The sequence below is a fragment of the Ovis aries genome, chromosome 22, assembly GCF_016772045.2.
Source record: "Ovis aries strain OAR_USU_Benz2616 breed Rambouillet chromosome 22, ARS-UI_Ramb_v3.0, whole genome shotgun sequence".
In the NCBI taxonomy this organism is placed as follows: Eukaryota; Metazoa; Chordata; class Mammalia; order Artiodactyla; family Bovidae; genus Ovis; species Ovis aries.
Genome location: NC_056075.1, coordinates 33124325 through 33138698, shown reverse-complemented (window position 1 = coordinate 33138698; position 14374 = coordinate 33124325). Strand labels below are relative to the sequence as shown.

The following is a 14374-nucleotide window of genomic DNA, read 5'->3' as shown; positions in this document are numbered from 1 at the left end:
ACACTATTTGATTCTGAATTCAGACGGAGGGGGAGGTGAAAAGCGTGAAATCCCTAAGCCTTTACACATCTAAAGCTCACCCTCAAAAATGGAACTTTCCTCTTGAAAATCCCGTTTTAATCATTCTACCAAATGGACTTTTTTTTTTTTTCTTTCATTTGCGGGATCCAAGCAATTTTTACTGTGGGTGGTAAGGAGAGTCTAACTGTTTCTAATTATTTAAAAAACAAAACCACACACACAAAACAAAACAAATCAAAAATATATGCTGCCAACTGCTGAGAGACTCAGAAGCCACAACTTCCGGTAATGAAGATTTTTCTTCCCAACTATCATAAAGCAGCAGATCTGGAGAGCATCTGTGTATCTGCTCAGTGTTTCCCATGCACGATCCTGGCGGGCTAGGACCGTTCACATGTTAGAGCGGAGGCTGGCAGTGCACTGATGAGGTGTGGACCCTGGCTTTCCAAGCGGCAAGATCTAGCCTTCACAGCCCAGCCCTAAGATTACTCTCCGTAGAACCAAGGGCAATTAAAAAAAAAAAATTATGCCACAGCTTCCTTCTCTTTAAAAATGAGGAAAACAGTTCTTAACTTTTGGGGGGGTTGGGGGGGGGTGAAATGAATTAACATATGAAAAACCACTTAAACTAGAGCTGGTTCATGGAAAAGCACTCAATAAACATTACAACTAGCTTAGGTATATACAAAATTGGAAAAAAAAATAGTGTTTCCTCTTATGATAGAGTAGCTGTAAGTGTGAAACAAGAATATTTACAAAAAAACTGAACTCATTAATATTATACCCTGACCAGAGAAAGGGTGCATCCTTCTTTCCTCTGAATAAAAGAGATGAATTTTAAGATACCCACTGAGAATGAATGTAAGAGCTAATGTTGATAGAACATTGGCTTCCCTGGTGGCTCAGTGGTAAAGAATCCACCTGCCAACGCAGGAGATGTGGGCTCAATCCCTGGTTGGGGAGATCCCCTGGAGGAGGAAATGGCAACTTGCTCCAGTATTCTTGCCTGGAGAATTCCATGGACAGAGGAGCTGGCGGGCTACAGTCCATGGGGTCGTAAAAGAATCAGACACAACTTAGCAACTAAAGAACAACAGATGTTGACAGATGGACATGTACACCACCTTAACTCGGTGAAATCGCCCAACAAAGGAAGAGATATATAAAAATCTCCCTGCTTTACAGATGGAGAAACTGAGGTCTAGAAACTATACCATGCACACGATCACTCAGCCAGTCAGTAGCAAAGGCAGGGTTTGAATTCACGCTCTTAATCATCCCATTAAACAGACTTTGCAAGAACCATCAACAAGTGCCAAAACGCATTCTCTCTTCTTCTGAGGCAAGACAGCTCACGCCAAAGAGGATTGTAAGAATTACGACTTTATCATTACATCTGAAAGAGGGAATAACAAAGAGATCCTTTTTATGGAGAGGAAATCCACTGAAAAGACCCAGAAGGAGGAGCTCAACATGACAGAAGGAGGAAGGCACTTCTCTGGGCTACCTTGGACCTCCATGTCGACGAAAGGGCCCTAATTCCACTCCCCGGGAGAAAGAATCCTGTACAGTCCTCCACCCCTCGACCTCCACTTTCTCCCCCTCTTGTTAACCGTGCCCAGAGGGTGGCAATACATTTAACTGCAGACAGTCGTTTTTGTTAATGGAATTCTAAGCCCATCAGTTTTCAGCTGGGAGGATGAGAGAGTCTTTCGCTGTGTTTTTCTAAAGCAAATATTTAGTGCTTTCATCTTTTAGTGCCCTAACATGCAATCTGTCACCCAAATAAGAAAAGGGGGAAAAAAAAAAAAAGAAAGAAACCTTCTTATGTGGATGTTGGTAGAAATGATATCATGTTTCCGACATCGATCAGACAAACGGTAAGCACCTCTGGAGGGAGAATGATCACTCTGTAAGCTCTTCTCTGGCATCTCCCAGAGTGAAGGCCCCCCGGCCCCATGGTTTACACTTGCTCCACGTGTGAAAATGACGCCAGCCCTGGCTTTCCACAGCGACCCTGTCCTGTCAATCAGGATGTGGAAAAGCGTCTTGTGTCTGAGAGCTGTTCTATTCTCCTGGTTTCGTCCTGACATCCATGCTCGTGTTACTTTGTTTATTGTGGGATTTTTTTTTTTTTTAAATGAGAACCATTCTTCTTGCACCTGGAGGACATTCCTCTACAGAATCCTGCTGCCAGACAAAGGTAGTTTCTGATCAGCAGACTCACTCCTCTCAACTAAACCCTGGATGCCCCGACTCTACCACACTCTGAGGGGTTCCTTCAGCCTGTCAAGAGAGCAGTGAGGAGTGGGCATACAGACCAGAAAAAGGCGTGACATGTTTTAGAAGGCGGTTCTAACACTTTCTCCTGATCCTAAAGCAGTTTTCCATCCCAGAAAGCCAGGAGAGTTACAACTGTGTTTCTGGATGTTACCTCCCCTTCCCACCCCTATAATTTCTGCTTTCTGCTCTGGGTCACTGTTCCCACTTCTCAACTGGCTATAATGGCAAGTCTCCAAGTAATTACAAAGGCAGGAATCAGATTACGCCAGATCTCACAAGTGTGCGACTGCTGCCACCTTCCCCAGCAAAATCCACCGCAAAGGCACCATCAACTGTTCAGTCAAGTGTGACGTTCTGAGCCGGGGACCTTCGAGGTCACCTCTCCTCGTTTGCCAAGAGGATAGGCACATACCCAGGATCTGCGTGTACCACACAAACATGCCTGCAGTTCCCTTTTCCTGAAGAAAGCAGAAGGGCTGACCACAGCAGGTGACACACAGCTCTGGCCTTCCCGCGGCTGTTCCAGCTTGTTCCTGAACCTGGCTGGGGAGGCATGGGTGATCATGGAAGCAACACTGTTTCTGGCTTCACCTAAGTAGTCAGACAAGTGAGGACAGTCTGGGAGAGCCACACGGGTCAACAAATCTGCAGATGACGCACCATCTTCATTTTACACATCAAACTGGTCAATGCTAAAGGAAATCAACCTTGAAGATTCATCAGAAGGACCAATGCTGAAGCTGAAGTTCTAAAACTCCGGCCACCTGATGTGAAGGGCCGACTCATTGGAAAAGACTCTAATGCTGGGAAAGATTTCAGAGAAGGAGGAAAAGGGGGTCACAGAGGATGAGACGGTTGGATGGCATCACCAACTCGATGGACATGAGTTTGAGCAAACTCTGGGAGGTAGCGAGGGACAGGGAAGCCTGGTGTACTGCAGTCCACGAGATCACAAAGAGTCGGACACGACTGAGCAGCTGAACAACAAGAAAGCTTGATCATCGGTCCTGACATCTGGGAGACAATAACATAGATAATTCAAAGCAGAATACTCCAGAAGTCGTTTCCCTTCACAAGGCCGCCTAGACGGTCGGCAAACTAGTTAATAGCGTTCTTTGGCCACTGTCAGAATTAGCCCAAAGCATCCTACAGGTGTGGGCAAAAACAGCCAGCACAAAAACCAAACAACCCAACCCACCATGTCAGTCAGAGGCTGACAAGAAAGGTACTCTGGTTACATCTCTTGGTGGAGAAAGAGCAGAGCAAAAACTTAGAATCGACAATGAAAAGTCAGCCTCTGAATGAAAGAGACAGATCAGGTCAATGATACCTTTCAAAGGTGAAAACCATAAAAATTAAAAAAAAATAAACCCCACATCCCTTGTGACCTGAAAAGGGTAGCACAAAAGTGTGTGTAAGGTGACGGAACTGTTCTGTACCCTGACTGGGGTGGCGATAATACGAACTGATGCTAAAATTCACAGAACTGTAGACCAAAAGAAAAGGCCAATTTTGTTGTGTATGTTGAAATATAATTTTTGAAAACCCCACATGGCCAAGGAAGCCTGCTCCTAAGACCTAGAATCAGGGACATGGAAGCATACACAGGAAGTGCAAATCAAAAACTAGACAGCTGCAGGTGACCCCACCAAGCAAGACTGCAGGGAGGAGAGGTCCCCACCAGGAATCCGACTTGAGTCCACTCTGCTGCCCCCAGCAAGACAGGGTCAAGGAAACTAATGTCCCAGTCTCTTTAGAAGCCTACACATCACTACATCATGAGAGCTGCGAGTCCACGCCCAGACACTGCTGTCCCTGCCCCGCCGGGCACAGAAATGCCCCACCTGCCCTTCAGGAACTGCCCGGATTCCTGAAGCCAGTAAAAGCATCATCAGCAAGCTGCCCTTCCCTCTCGCCTCCACCCAGCTTTCTTCTGGGTTCTTATTTTTAAAAAAGAAGGGCAGGAAGAAAGAAACTTATCCAAGAGGCAGAGCTGTGAACTGGGATCTCCTGGATGATTATGAGTTTCTTGTACTTTCGGGTGGAGGGGCTTCTCCTTTCCCAGGGAAAAGAGCACCTCTCCTTGGCCACACTGGTTGCCGGAGAACCACCCGGGCCTGCCAGAAACCCGATGGGCAGAGTCCAGGCTGAGCACTCGGTGATTGAGCGCTCGCATGCTCCCTCTGACCCCAGCCCCGTACATCATGTCCAACCCAACACCATCTCCTGCCAGCTCTGTTTTTTGAAGCAGCAAGAGGTCCCCGCTGGGGACCAGGGGCTGCCACACAGGGGGCTCCGGCGAAGCTGGGCAGTCAAGTGACAGGTGGGGCTGGGAAACAAACGCAGCGGGCAGCACGTGTCCCCTGGTCACCCTGCCGCCTCCTCGCCTCCTGGACTCTCACTTCTTCTTTTTCTGGCGTCTCTAGTTCCTTCCTCATCCCCACCCTCCCTTATCGGAAGGAACTGGCTTTTCCAAAACAGAAACTTTCACTCTGAGCCCAAACAGGCCTGCTATTTAGACTTTTCCAGAGAAAAATGCTGCCGAGCTGTGAGCACCCTGGGGGTGGCGGGGCCCCAGAAGAACATAGCACACACATACACCCCAGGAGGTTGTTAACAAAGAGTTCAAAACTCCTTGGCTGGGTAGAGGCCACCTCCTTTCCCCATCTGCGGCTCAAGCAGAGGCAGCCAGTCACTGATGGGGAAAGGACAGCCTGAGGAAAGGGTGGTCAAAACTTGAACCTGGCCTTATCAGAGAAGATAACACTTCTACCACCTTACTCCCCAAGCCAACATCAAAAAACTGTTTTCGGAACTACTACATTCCTTTAATGCAAACAGGTCTGAAGTGAGCATTCAGTGATGTGATGGAGAAGGCTGGGAAAGAGTGGAATAAAGAATAAAAGATGAGGTAGCGCCTAGAATCAGCTCCTGCAAAACTAGCAGCAGCAGATACCTTTTGGGTCAGGTGCATAGAGCTGGCTTGAAACCAAGAAACTAAGATCTTCCACTTTGCTGACCTGACAATCTCCTTTCAATAAAAACGACTAAACTAAGTTTCAGAGTCTGGGCTGAAGCGTGGTTCCTCTCTGTTCCCAAATTCCAAACATCTACTTCACTGACATCATCAAAGGAAAGTAGAGAAACAGAGGTATCACATCACGGAGAAACAGACAGACAGGCGGATTCGATAGAATGTCAAAACCGTGAGTAAAAAGCATCCCCTCCCTCTCTTCAAATACTGACCGTGTATTATGATCTGAGGGGCCCTGTGAGGTATAAAAAGTCTGAAGGTTAATTTAAACTCTCCCTTGACACAGCACAGCCCATTAAAGACTGACCTGTCACCTCACAGAATTGCAACAGGGGAGGATCTCAAACCAATAAACTGTGTGGATGACAAGATGTCACGCATGGAAGGCCCGAGTCTCTGCTACTAATGACCTTCGTCACATGAGAAAACATGTGACTCACAAAGAATGGGGAAAAGGGAGGCGGTCACAGAGATAGGAGCAGTGATCCAGCCTGTGGCGTCCAGGCGGGGTTCAGGGGGGCCCAGAGGCTGGATGCAAGGCCAGAGAACGCCCCCACCCTCCAAGGGAGGGGGTCCTTAAAGCATGTTCATGTACACTGCCTGGGCTTCCAGGGTGGAGAATAGTATAAGAAGTGATCAATGTACATGCCTTCAGTCCAAGGAATGGTCAACAAGGGACACGAGGCCCAGAATAATCCCTTCCCTCTCTGGACCTGTGTCCCTGGTAGGGAGCCCTGTGCATGCAGTGGCCAAGCTGTGTCAACCCTGCAGGGCTCTGACACGTGGCATGGGAAACCACACCACGTTCACCATGCGCTGGGAGTGTGGCTTCTCTGAGGTGTCAGGAATTCCAGTCAGGCACCGTGATGCCCACTTACACTCATGGAGCTGAATTCGGCAGAGGAAATCCACGCACCCATTTAACCTAGAAGAACTCAACAAGGAAGATCTCCAGAAAGAAAAACGAGAGATAACAAAATAATACGGGTGGTCCCACTAGTCAGTCATCCCACGGGGAGAATGACTCTGGGGAAGGGAGTGAATTTGCTGGGCGGCTTGCACAGAATGCTCCAGGGCTGTGTGTGCTAAGCCACAGGTCATATACATCATGGGGGCATGAGGGAATGTCCACAGCCATTCTTTGTTATTTTCAGCTTGCACTCTTTCCCACATGAGATGCAATCAGACTGTAATAGTGGAACTTTAGAAACAGTGGGTTTGCACGGGGGCAATGACTAAACATACTGAGAGATATCCAGTTCTAGGGTGGACATCGCTGGACATTTTACCAAGAGTCTTCGCAGGATACACAGGAAAGGGTTTCTATTACCAGAAATGCCAGACGGACAGGAAAGAACTACATATATAATATGAGCCTACCTCTCATTTTTTAAACACATCCTTTAAAAGACTGAAACCATGTCCAAATACTAATTTTGCCTTTCAGGAACATTTTACCTGTTTTCTCTCATCCTGCTTCTTTATGTAATCAGGAGGGGGAGGATGAACTAAACATTTTAGCTGGACAGAATACTTGGTAATCCAAAGTTGTAATGCAGAGACTAATACTTCCCCCTTCTAATGTACTTTGTTGTGTAAACCCAGATTTTCCATACATTAACATATTGAAAAACATAGAGCTAAGGAAATGAAGCAATATCTATATATGTTTCAATGACTAATAAGCAAAAATAAAACTCTGGCCATGATGCCATGCTTTTTAGAAATCAGACATATAATAAGCCACAGATTCATAGGATGTGGTCTAATAAACCTAAGAAAAGTTTCATTTCCTCTCACCAAAATGGTTAACTCCCTGTCTATGTGACTAGCTTTGCAAAGTTAGCAAAAGTCTTTTTTCCCCCTTAAATATCTAAGCTGAGAAGTTAATAAGCAAGAACCAGCAATAATGTGTCCTCTCCTGAACTCACACTCACACACACACACACACACACACACACACACACACCTAAAAATGAAATAAAATTAGGCTCAAAACCAGCAAAAAGGTAGGTCAGTAGACCAAAACATCAGAAAGGACAGAGGGTATCACCCTGCTAACCCCCAGCCCACTGATTAGGAAAAGTTCAAAAAAGCCCTTCAAGAGGAAGGAAGCACAGAATAAGGGAAGGATTCGAACAAAGACCTCTTTAAAAGTTTGTTTGCAAGCATTTCCGTGAAAATGGTATTGACTAAGCAATTACAGGAAAAAAAAAAAAAACACTTTCTTTCTTATCTGAATGCATTTATGCCATGGGTCACACCCTATTATTGTCACTATTAAACATGGTAATAGCCTCAATGTAATGACTTTGTGTGGTGAGCTTGAAAGTGGCCACGAATAGCTAACTAGAAAGAAGTGACTCATGCCTGCCCAGGTGGATATTGACTTTCTTACTCATATTTACTAAACTGGTCTACCAACCTTAATTCCCTTGAGGAGAGAGCTAAAGGGTTAGAATCAAGCTGACTCGCAGGGGAGAGAGAGAAGGGCCAATGGATGGGTTAGAAAGGATCCCAGACGTGGTACCTATAAACCGAAGACTGGACTTTAGATACCCTGAATCAGAAGTCTCCTCGCAGCTCCTGAGATGGCGGGGTGTTGAGCAGGACCTAGCCCAATCTCCTTTAGTGAGTGGAAGGTGATTGGTGGGGAAAGCTCCAAACCATGTTCCACTGCCATGATCTTTCATTAATAGCAGTTTTACAGCTCTGCCCCTTTGCTGCGTAATCTTAAGCAAGTTACTTAACCTCTCTGTGGTACATCTGCGAAATGACAAAACCACAGCACCTTCCTCTAAGGGTTGTTGTTAGGTTTTCAAGAGTTAAAATACACAAATCCCTTAGAGAAGTGCCTGGACCGTACGAGGTACTGTGTTAAAAGTCTCTTTGATCAGGATTTCAAGGGATCCTGGGAGGTGCCCAGCGAAGGAGGCTGGGGCAGGGATTCCACCATCATCCCTTTTTAACAGACACAGGGATTGCATCACAGACAGATGAAGCACGTTGCCAGCAGAGGTGAGAGAATGCTAGACTCAAATCTGGTTCTGCCTCCTCTGATCGTGCGCAGTTTCCGCGATGCTCCCCAGAAACACCTGGAGTGCCCCTGAGCTGTGTGTGGAAACCACGCAGCAGGACTGCACTGCCCCACCAGAGGCCAGCCCACCACACAGACACACCGCCAGGGTGCGGCTCCCCTGGATCCTGCCAGACGCTCGTGCCAGACCCAGCTCACGGGCTCCTCTGGCCAAGTTCCCGCTCCACATGCCTCAGGGCAACTGAGGCTCACAACAGCTCATGTCGGCTCCCCCTGCACTGACGAGGGACTGAAGCACAGAGCAGGTAGGTAACTCGCTTGAGGTCACAGAGCCCAAGTGGTGTCTCTGCGTCTGGTCTGTTCACAACTTAGGGACTTAGTCCCCCATCTGGGAGGCCGGGGTAACTGGCTCTTCCCCAAGAGATGCTTCCCTGTCCTGAGGGCAAAGCTGAGAAACTGGCGCCAGCAAGCTGAGAAACAGGCGTCGGCGCCTGCGGATCTCGAGTTATAAGGAAGAAACTCGGTGTTTCTGTTTCGTTTTCTTTAACTCAGAATGGGTGCCTGGTTCTCCTTTATCTATCGTGTAACTCTGACCAAAGATTAATGAGTTACCATTTGCCAGGCCCTGGTGGAGGAATAATTATGTTCGGTATGGCCTTATCATCCATAGTTAGGATGAACAGAGGCGCTTATTAAAAGCCAAACCAAAGAGGGGCTGCTGAGAAAAAGCTCTTCCTTGCAGGCCAGGGCTGCCACACAGAAGTCAGCCTTCCTGCTCCATCTGACTCAGGCCAGTTAAAGACCCGGGCTGTATTCATACATGGGCCCCAGTGGTTCCAAGCACAGGGCTCATCAGAAGAGGTGGGGTGCGGGGGGGTGGTTCAAAAGACCCTAGACACATCTTCAGCTTTAGTCACATCTGGTCAGAGGGGACTAATCAGACAGGAAGAGCCCCAGAAGACACCGTGTAACTAACCAGAATTAAGACATAACATAGTGTACGAGAATAACCGAGTGAAAAGACAAAACTCTGTAAGGAGCCATTCCATGTTTTACAAATGTTTTGCAAACCATTTTTAAACTGCAGACACATGAATGACAAGAAAGAAATGCATCCAAATATTAAGAGCTCACAACTAGGTAAAAAAGGGATGTGCTGACATTTTCTCCAGCATTTGGATGAAACATTTGGATGTTTCTCTACCTGTGTCTTGTTTTCTTACAGGGCTATTAACTACTTTTTAAATTAGGACACGCTTTTCAGGATGATTTCACCCGCCTTTTCCCTCTCCAAAGGCAAGACGCACCGACAAATGCAACGTATTACTCTAGGCCTCTGCTGTTTTCTGTCCCTGCAGCCCTAACATGCTGCAGGGCAATCAGCACACAGTAGGTACACAATCAATGTTTATCAAAGACAGAGGCTCTACTAATTGGCTTTTCAAAAAGGAAAAAAGTCAAAAGCTAGCATGAGTTACTAAATCACGCACTGTTTAAGTTTAGAGAGTTAACTTTATGGTTTTTATCTGCGTTGACTTCTGCTTTTCTGAGGATGAAAACATGTTCTGGATGTTCTTTGTTCTTTGGGACTACTAATTTGAAGAGAACTGTCACTCCCAGGCACGGGGCAGTGTGAGGTATTGACATCGGATTGAATTATTTAAAGGAAATTAACAATGCTTCCTGTCCTTGAGAGCGACATCTGCCAGAAAAGCCATACACTGCTGCCTCGGGAAGCACCACTGCAGAAAGGGTGAACAGAGCCTGGCACCCTGGATGTGAAAAGAAAATCGATAAGTTCTAAAGAATGAAGAACAAAGGCCAAGTTCAGGTGATACCTTCTCTTCCACTGGAAGCTCTGAAGAGTCCTAGGAAATCGTTTCCACGGGGTCAAGTTTAACGGGATGACCTTGTTCATCATTCTTATGGAAGCCACGCATGATGCTAGACCATGTGGCTTCAACGAGGAGCCCACCGCCTTGGGTTCATGGCAGCACCTCCCTTCCCCTTGTCCTTATAAACTGGCACTGTTACGGCTATGATAAACCTATCCGTGGTCAGGCCAGCCTGGCATCGTGGCAGCCAACGTAACGGTGATGTGACAGGACGCAGGGGCCACGGAGGATGGGTCCTGCCCCAGCGGGAAGGAAGCCGTGCGCATGGGTGGCTTCCGTCCAGAGCCCGCTCATCTCATACCGTCATTCTGCTCCGAGACCTACCTCCAAACACCAGGGCTCCCCAACCTTTTGTAAGGAGTGGCTCCTTTTCATGTCCCTGAAGACTTGAGTGCTGACAGTGAAGTCTGAGGGGGGGTAGAAGTGCTGACAGTCATGTCCCTGAGTGCAGCAAGGGAGGGGGCACTGCTGCCAGGAAGAAAGGGGAACAGAGTGAGGCTCGGGAGGGAGGCGTGCGCAGTCAGCAAGGCATTCACGGCCCCCAGCTTGACGTCCTGCGCCAACCCCCGCTTCTCTACAGACTCCAGGAGGCAGAGGACTGCGGTGCCCCGCTCGAACCCGGAACTCTCCCGAGTCCTTGCCGGCCAGCTCGGGGACCCTGCCAGAGACATCTTCAACACAGCCTCTTCCAGGCAGCCTTTCTGGGGCATCCCTTCCCATTCTGCCCACTCTGCCCATCACTCCCTCTTCCTAGAAGCCTGCTGGCTAGCATTTTCCCTCTCTCTCAACTTACCTTACCGAATCATCCATTAATTTAAACCATGTAATATTGCTGCTATTGGGTTGGCCCAGAAGTTCATCCGGGTTCTAAAGAAAACTCCAAATGAACATTTGGGCCGAGTCAATATTTCTACCCTACAAAAATGCAGTTGCATAGGGTTCCATGCCAGAGCTATTTGGGGAGCTCTCTTAATACTGTTCCCTCTGCCAGGCTGCAACCTGAGAGCTGCAACCACACCGGCGTCTCTGGACCCCTTCAAGGATCTGGGAGCACCAGCCCCAAGTGCTCAGAAGTCAGTGCTCTACTGCTTTCAACTCAGCCAGAGCCCTGTGATGAGCGCTGCTTCTCTGCTTAGGGTTCTAGACAGGAACATCTGTGTCATTCCAGCATTCCTCACAACTACCCTGTGAGGTGGGTCCTGTTGTGCCCATTTTACAGAGGAGGAAACTGACTCAGAGACATTAAGGAGCATGCCCAAGGTCACACAGCTAGTAGACGGCAGGGTAAGGGGGACCAGAACCAGGTCTCACTCAACTCATACTGTTGTTACATAAATACATCTTCCTGTCCAGATGTTGACTATTGCTCTAAAAACGGGGTAGAGAATTGATCGGTGTTAAGAGCGACCTGGGGTCCAAGAACGGCTATTTCACAACAAGGAAATATCATTCTAATTTTTGTTAAAAAAAAAAAAAAGACCTATGACTTTTTTGTTCATGATAAAGAATTATGTCTTCTCTACTCTAGTTGTTAAAAAGTTCTATGTGAAGGAAAATCCCCATGAACAAATTTTTTCACCCTTTTTAATCCCCCCCCAAAAAACTGAATTCAAAATTAAGAATATGAGATTGGGCACAATACCCAATATTTTATGTTCTGATATTCACTAAATAGCAGAATGAGCATGGTGGGCACTGAAGACTAGGAGTTAGAAAAGCAATGGAAATAGCGGACAAATCTGTGAAACAGCAGCCACATTTCTAGAATAATTTACATGGTTCTCAGACAACTGCATCCTCTGATGGTGGGGGGGGTGGTTTCTCCAGGTGGATTAAACCAGCCAAAAGCATGTGAATACCCAAAATGAGAAGGGGCCATATCACCTGCAAACCGGTGCCTCGCCATTGCCCTCATGAGTTGCAACTGTCCCCGTGGCTGGACACTGAAAGTCACCACTGCAGGAAGCCCAAGGTCTGCCCCCAGGAAGCACAGCCCAAGCCCCAGAGGAAGCACGGGTGCCCAGCCCTGGACATCTCTGGTCTCCATCCGGGAAGCAGAGTCTCCCTCTCTGCCCTTCTCCACAGGGCTCGTTTGTAAACAGGAACGTGAGTCACGGTCCAGGCATGAGTCCATTTTCCAGATTAGCCTAGCTTTACAACCGAGGTCATCCTATTCTGCCCCCATCACAGCAGTGACTCATCTTACTGCCTCCCACCAAAGGGAACACGGTTTAGCCCTTCAGTTGTTCCTGAAAGGAACCCAGCAGTATGGGGGTTTCAATCCTGGTCTGCTTGCTTTGCTTCCTAACACAATGCTGAGAGCAAAGACGTAACATTCCTAAGGGCAAGCATCCCAGGAGTTTGGAAAAGAAATGAATCTAAGGATACCCCAGACCACATTATCTTCCCATGGCCTCTCAGGGTCTCCACTCCCAGAGGGGCTTGCACACATATGGGTATATGGGCACATGCACACACACATTTTCTCTCTCTCTCCCCCTTTGTACAGGATCTAATACTCTTCCTGGGAACCTCAGAGCCAAATTTGCAGGTCACGTCTACCAATCTCGTAGGATCTTCCAGTTTTGAAATTTGTGAGATTACCCTTACCCCCATCTTATCTTACAGGTCTATCTTGCTTTCCTCTTTATTCTAACTTCCTTCATTATTCACTTCCCATCTTTTTACATAATATGAAGTCTTACAAGCCACTTCAAATTTGGGGGGAGGGGGGTATAGGATTTCTCATAAATAGATCTAAGTGTGCATACAAACACCAAGTCATTTTGTTACCTTGAGAGAACTCTAAATGAGTTTTCCCCTAACAAATACAAGACTCTTCAACAAATCCTAAAGATGACACACAGACCTCTGCCAAGTTTTCCGCTCAGCATCCATTCAAACTTTTTCTGGTAACAGTACCCTGAATTATTTAGGAGGTATCACCCCAACTCTTGACCCATTCAGTTTGGATAGAGTGGACTCTAGCCCCCAGCTCCACAGATGGGCAAGTTTATTCAGTTCAAATGCACTCAGCCCATTACGCCCCCTGACCACAGACGCTGGTTCAGAGTCATGCAGGGAGATAAGGTCTCTCTGGACTTGAACCTGCCCCTATGCAACGGAGTCAACCTGGAGGAAAGCAGAGCCAAGGAAGAAGGAAATGGTGTCCTGGAATAACGTGACCCTGGATCCAGCCATGCCTGACACATGTTTCCTATAAACTTTTCAAGTATGGGTCAATACACTCATTTTCCTTGGGCCAGTTTGGGCTAGGTTGGAGGAAGGAGAAGGGCATCCTGACCAGAGAAACCTAGTCGCCTTTGTCAGACTGACCTCAATAATCATCCATCCACAAAGCAAGCAGTAATGTGGAAAAACTTGGAGATGTTCCAGGAAAAGTCAATGAAGGCCTCTGGAGTTTCATGATCCAGGCATGATGAGGGGATTGTTACAAGGCAATATACTGGAGATAAGTGTCCAGTACTTTTCAAAATAAGAATGACTGTGGCGTGTGGCTAGTCTTTGGACAGGGGAGTGGGGACCTTGCAAAAACCACACGCCTGCTAGAATTGCCACTCGGCCCTTCTCCTTTAGTGCCTCCAAAGCCACTGGCTTCACTGACCGACTTTATTGAGATGCGGTCTCCAGAAGTTGAGGCTGTGACATGTCAAGAAAGATGGCAGGCAAAGCAGGTGGTAGGTTTCATTTTCCCTGATGACGTGGCCCCTGAGGACACGGTGAGTTGGCCAGCTCTGGACATGACGACATGGAGCAGAATCAAGGTGTATCACTAAAAGTTGGAGCAATAATTGTGTATTCTACTATTTTGTTTCTTTATGAGCTTAAAGCCACCTTCAGCAGGTGGCTGGGCAACATTCAGAAGTTAATGTAACAGAATGGAAACCAAGGAGATAGAAAGTACAAATTGCTCTGCCAGGAAAAATAAACACAAAAGAAAAAGAGAGTATAGAAGGAGCTGAAAAGCATTTAAAAATCAAAACCCCTAAAAATACTAAAGCCTCCACACATACAGATTTTATATGAAATGTGTTACTCACACCAAATTTGGTCAACAGCTGTTGGCTACTGGGAGAATTCAGT

General features: G+C 47.1%; 1 protein-coding gene across 49 annotated transcripts in view; it reads right to left on the bottom strand.

Moving 5' to 3' along the window:
• Window positions 1–14374, bottom strand: part of TCF7L2 (transcription factor 7 like 2) — a 200627-nt gene that overhangs the window by 64317 nt on the left and 121936 nt on the right. For 18 of the 49 annotated variants that reach the window (XM_042238689.1, XM_042238704.2, XM_042238680.1 and 15 more), the window contains one exon: window positions 10595–10738. The exons of 28 other annotated variants lie outside the window; for them this stretch is intronic. In XM_042238689.1, coding sequence (XP_042094623.1) covers window positions 10595–10738 — 144 coding nt within the window. The remainder of the gene's footprint in view (window positions 1–10594; window positions 10739–14374) is intronic. 3 more of the 49 variants (XM_042238682.1, XM_060404486.1, XM_042238711.2) reach the window with 1 other exon arrangement.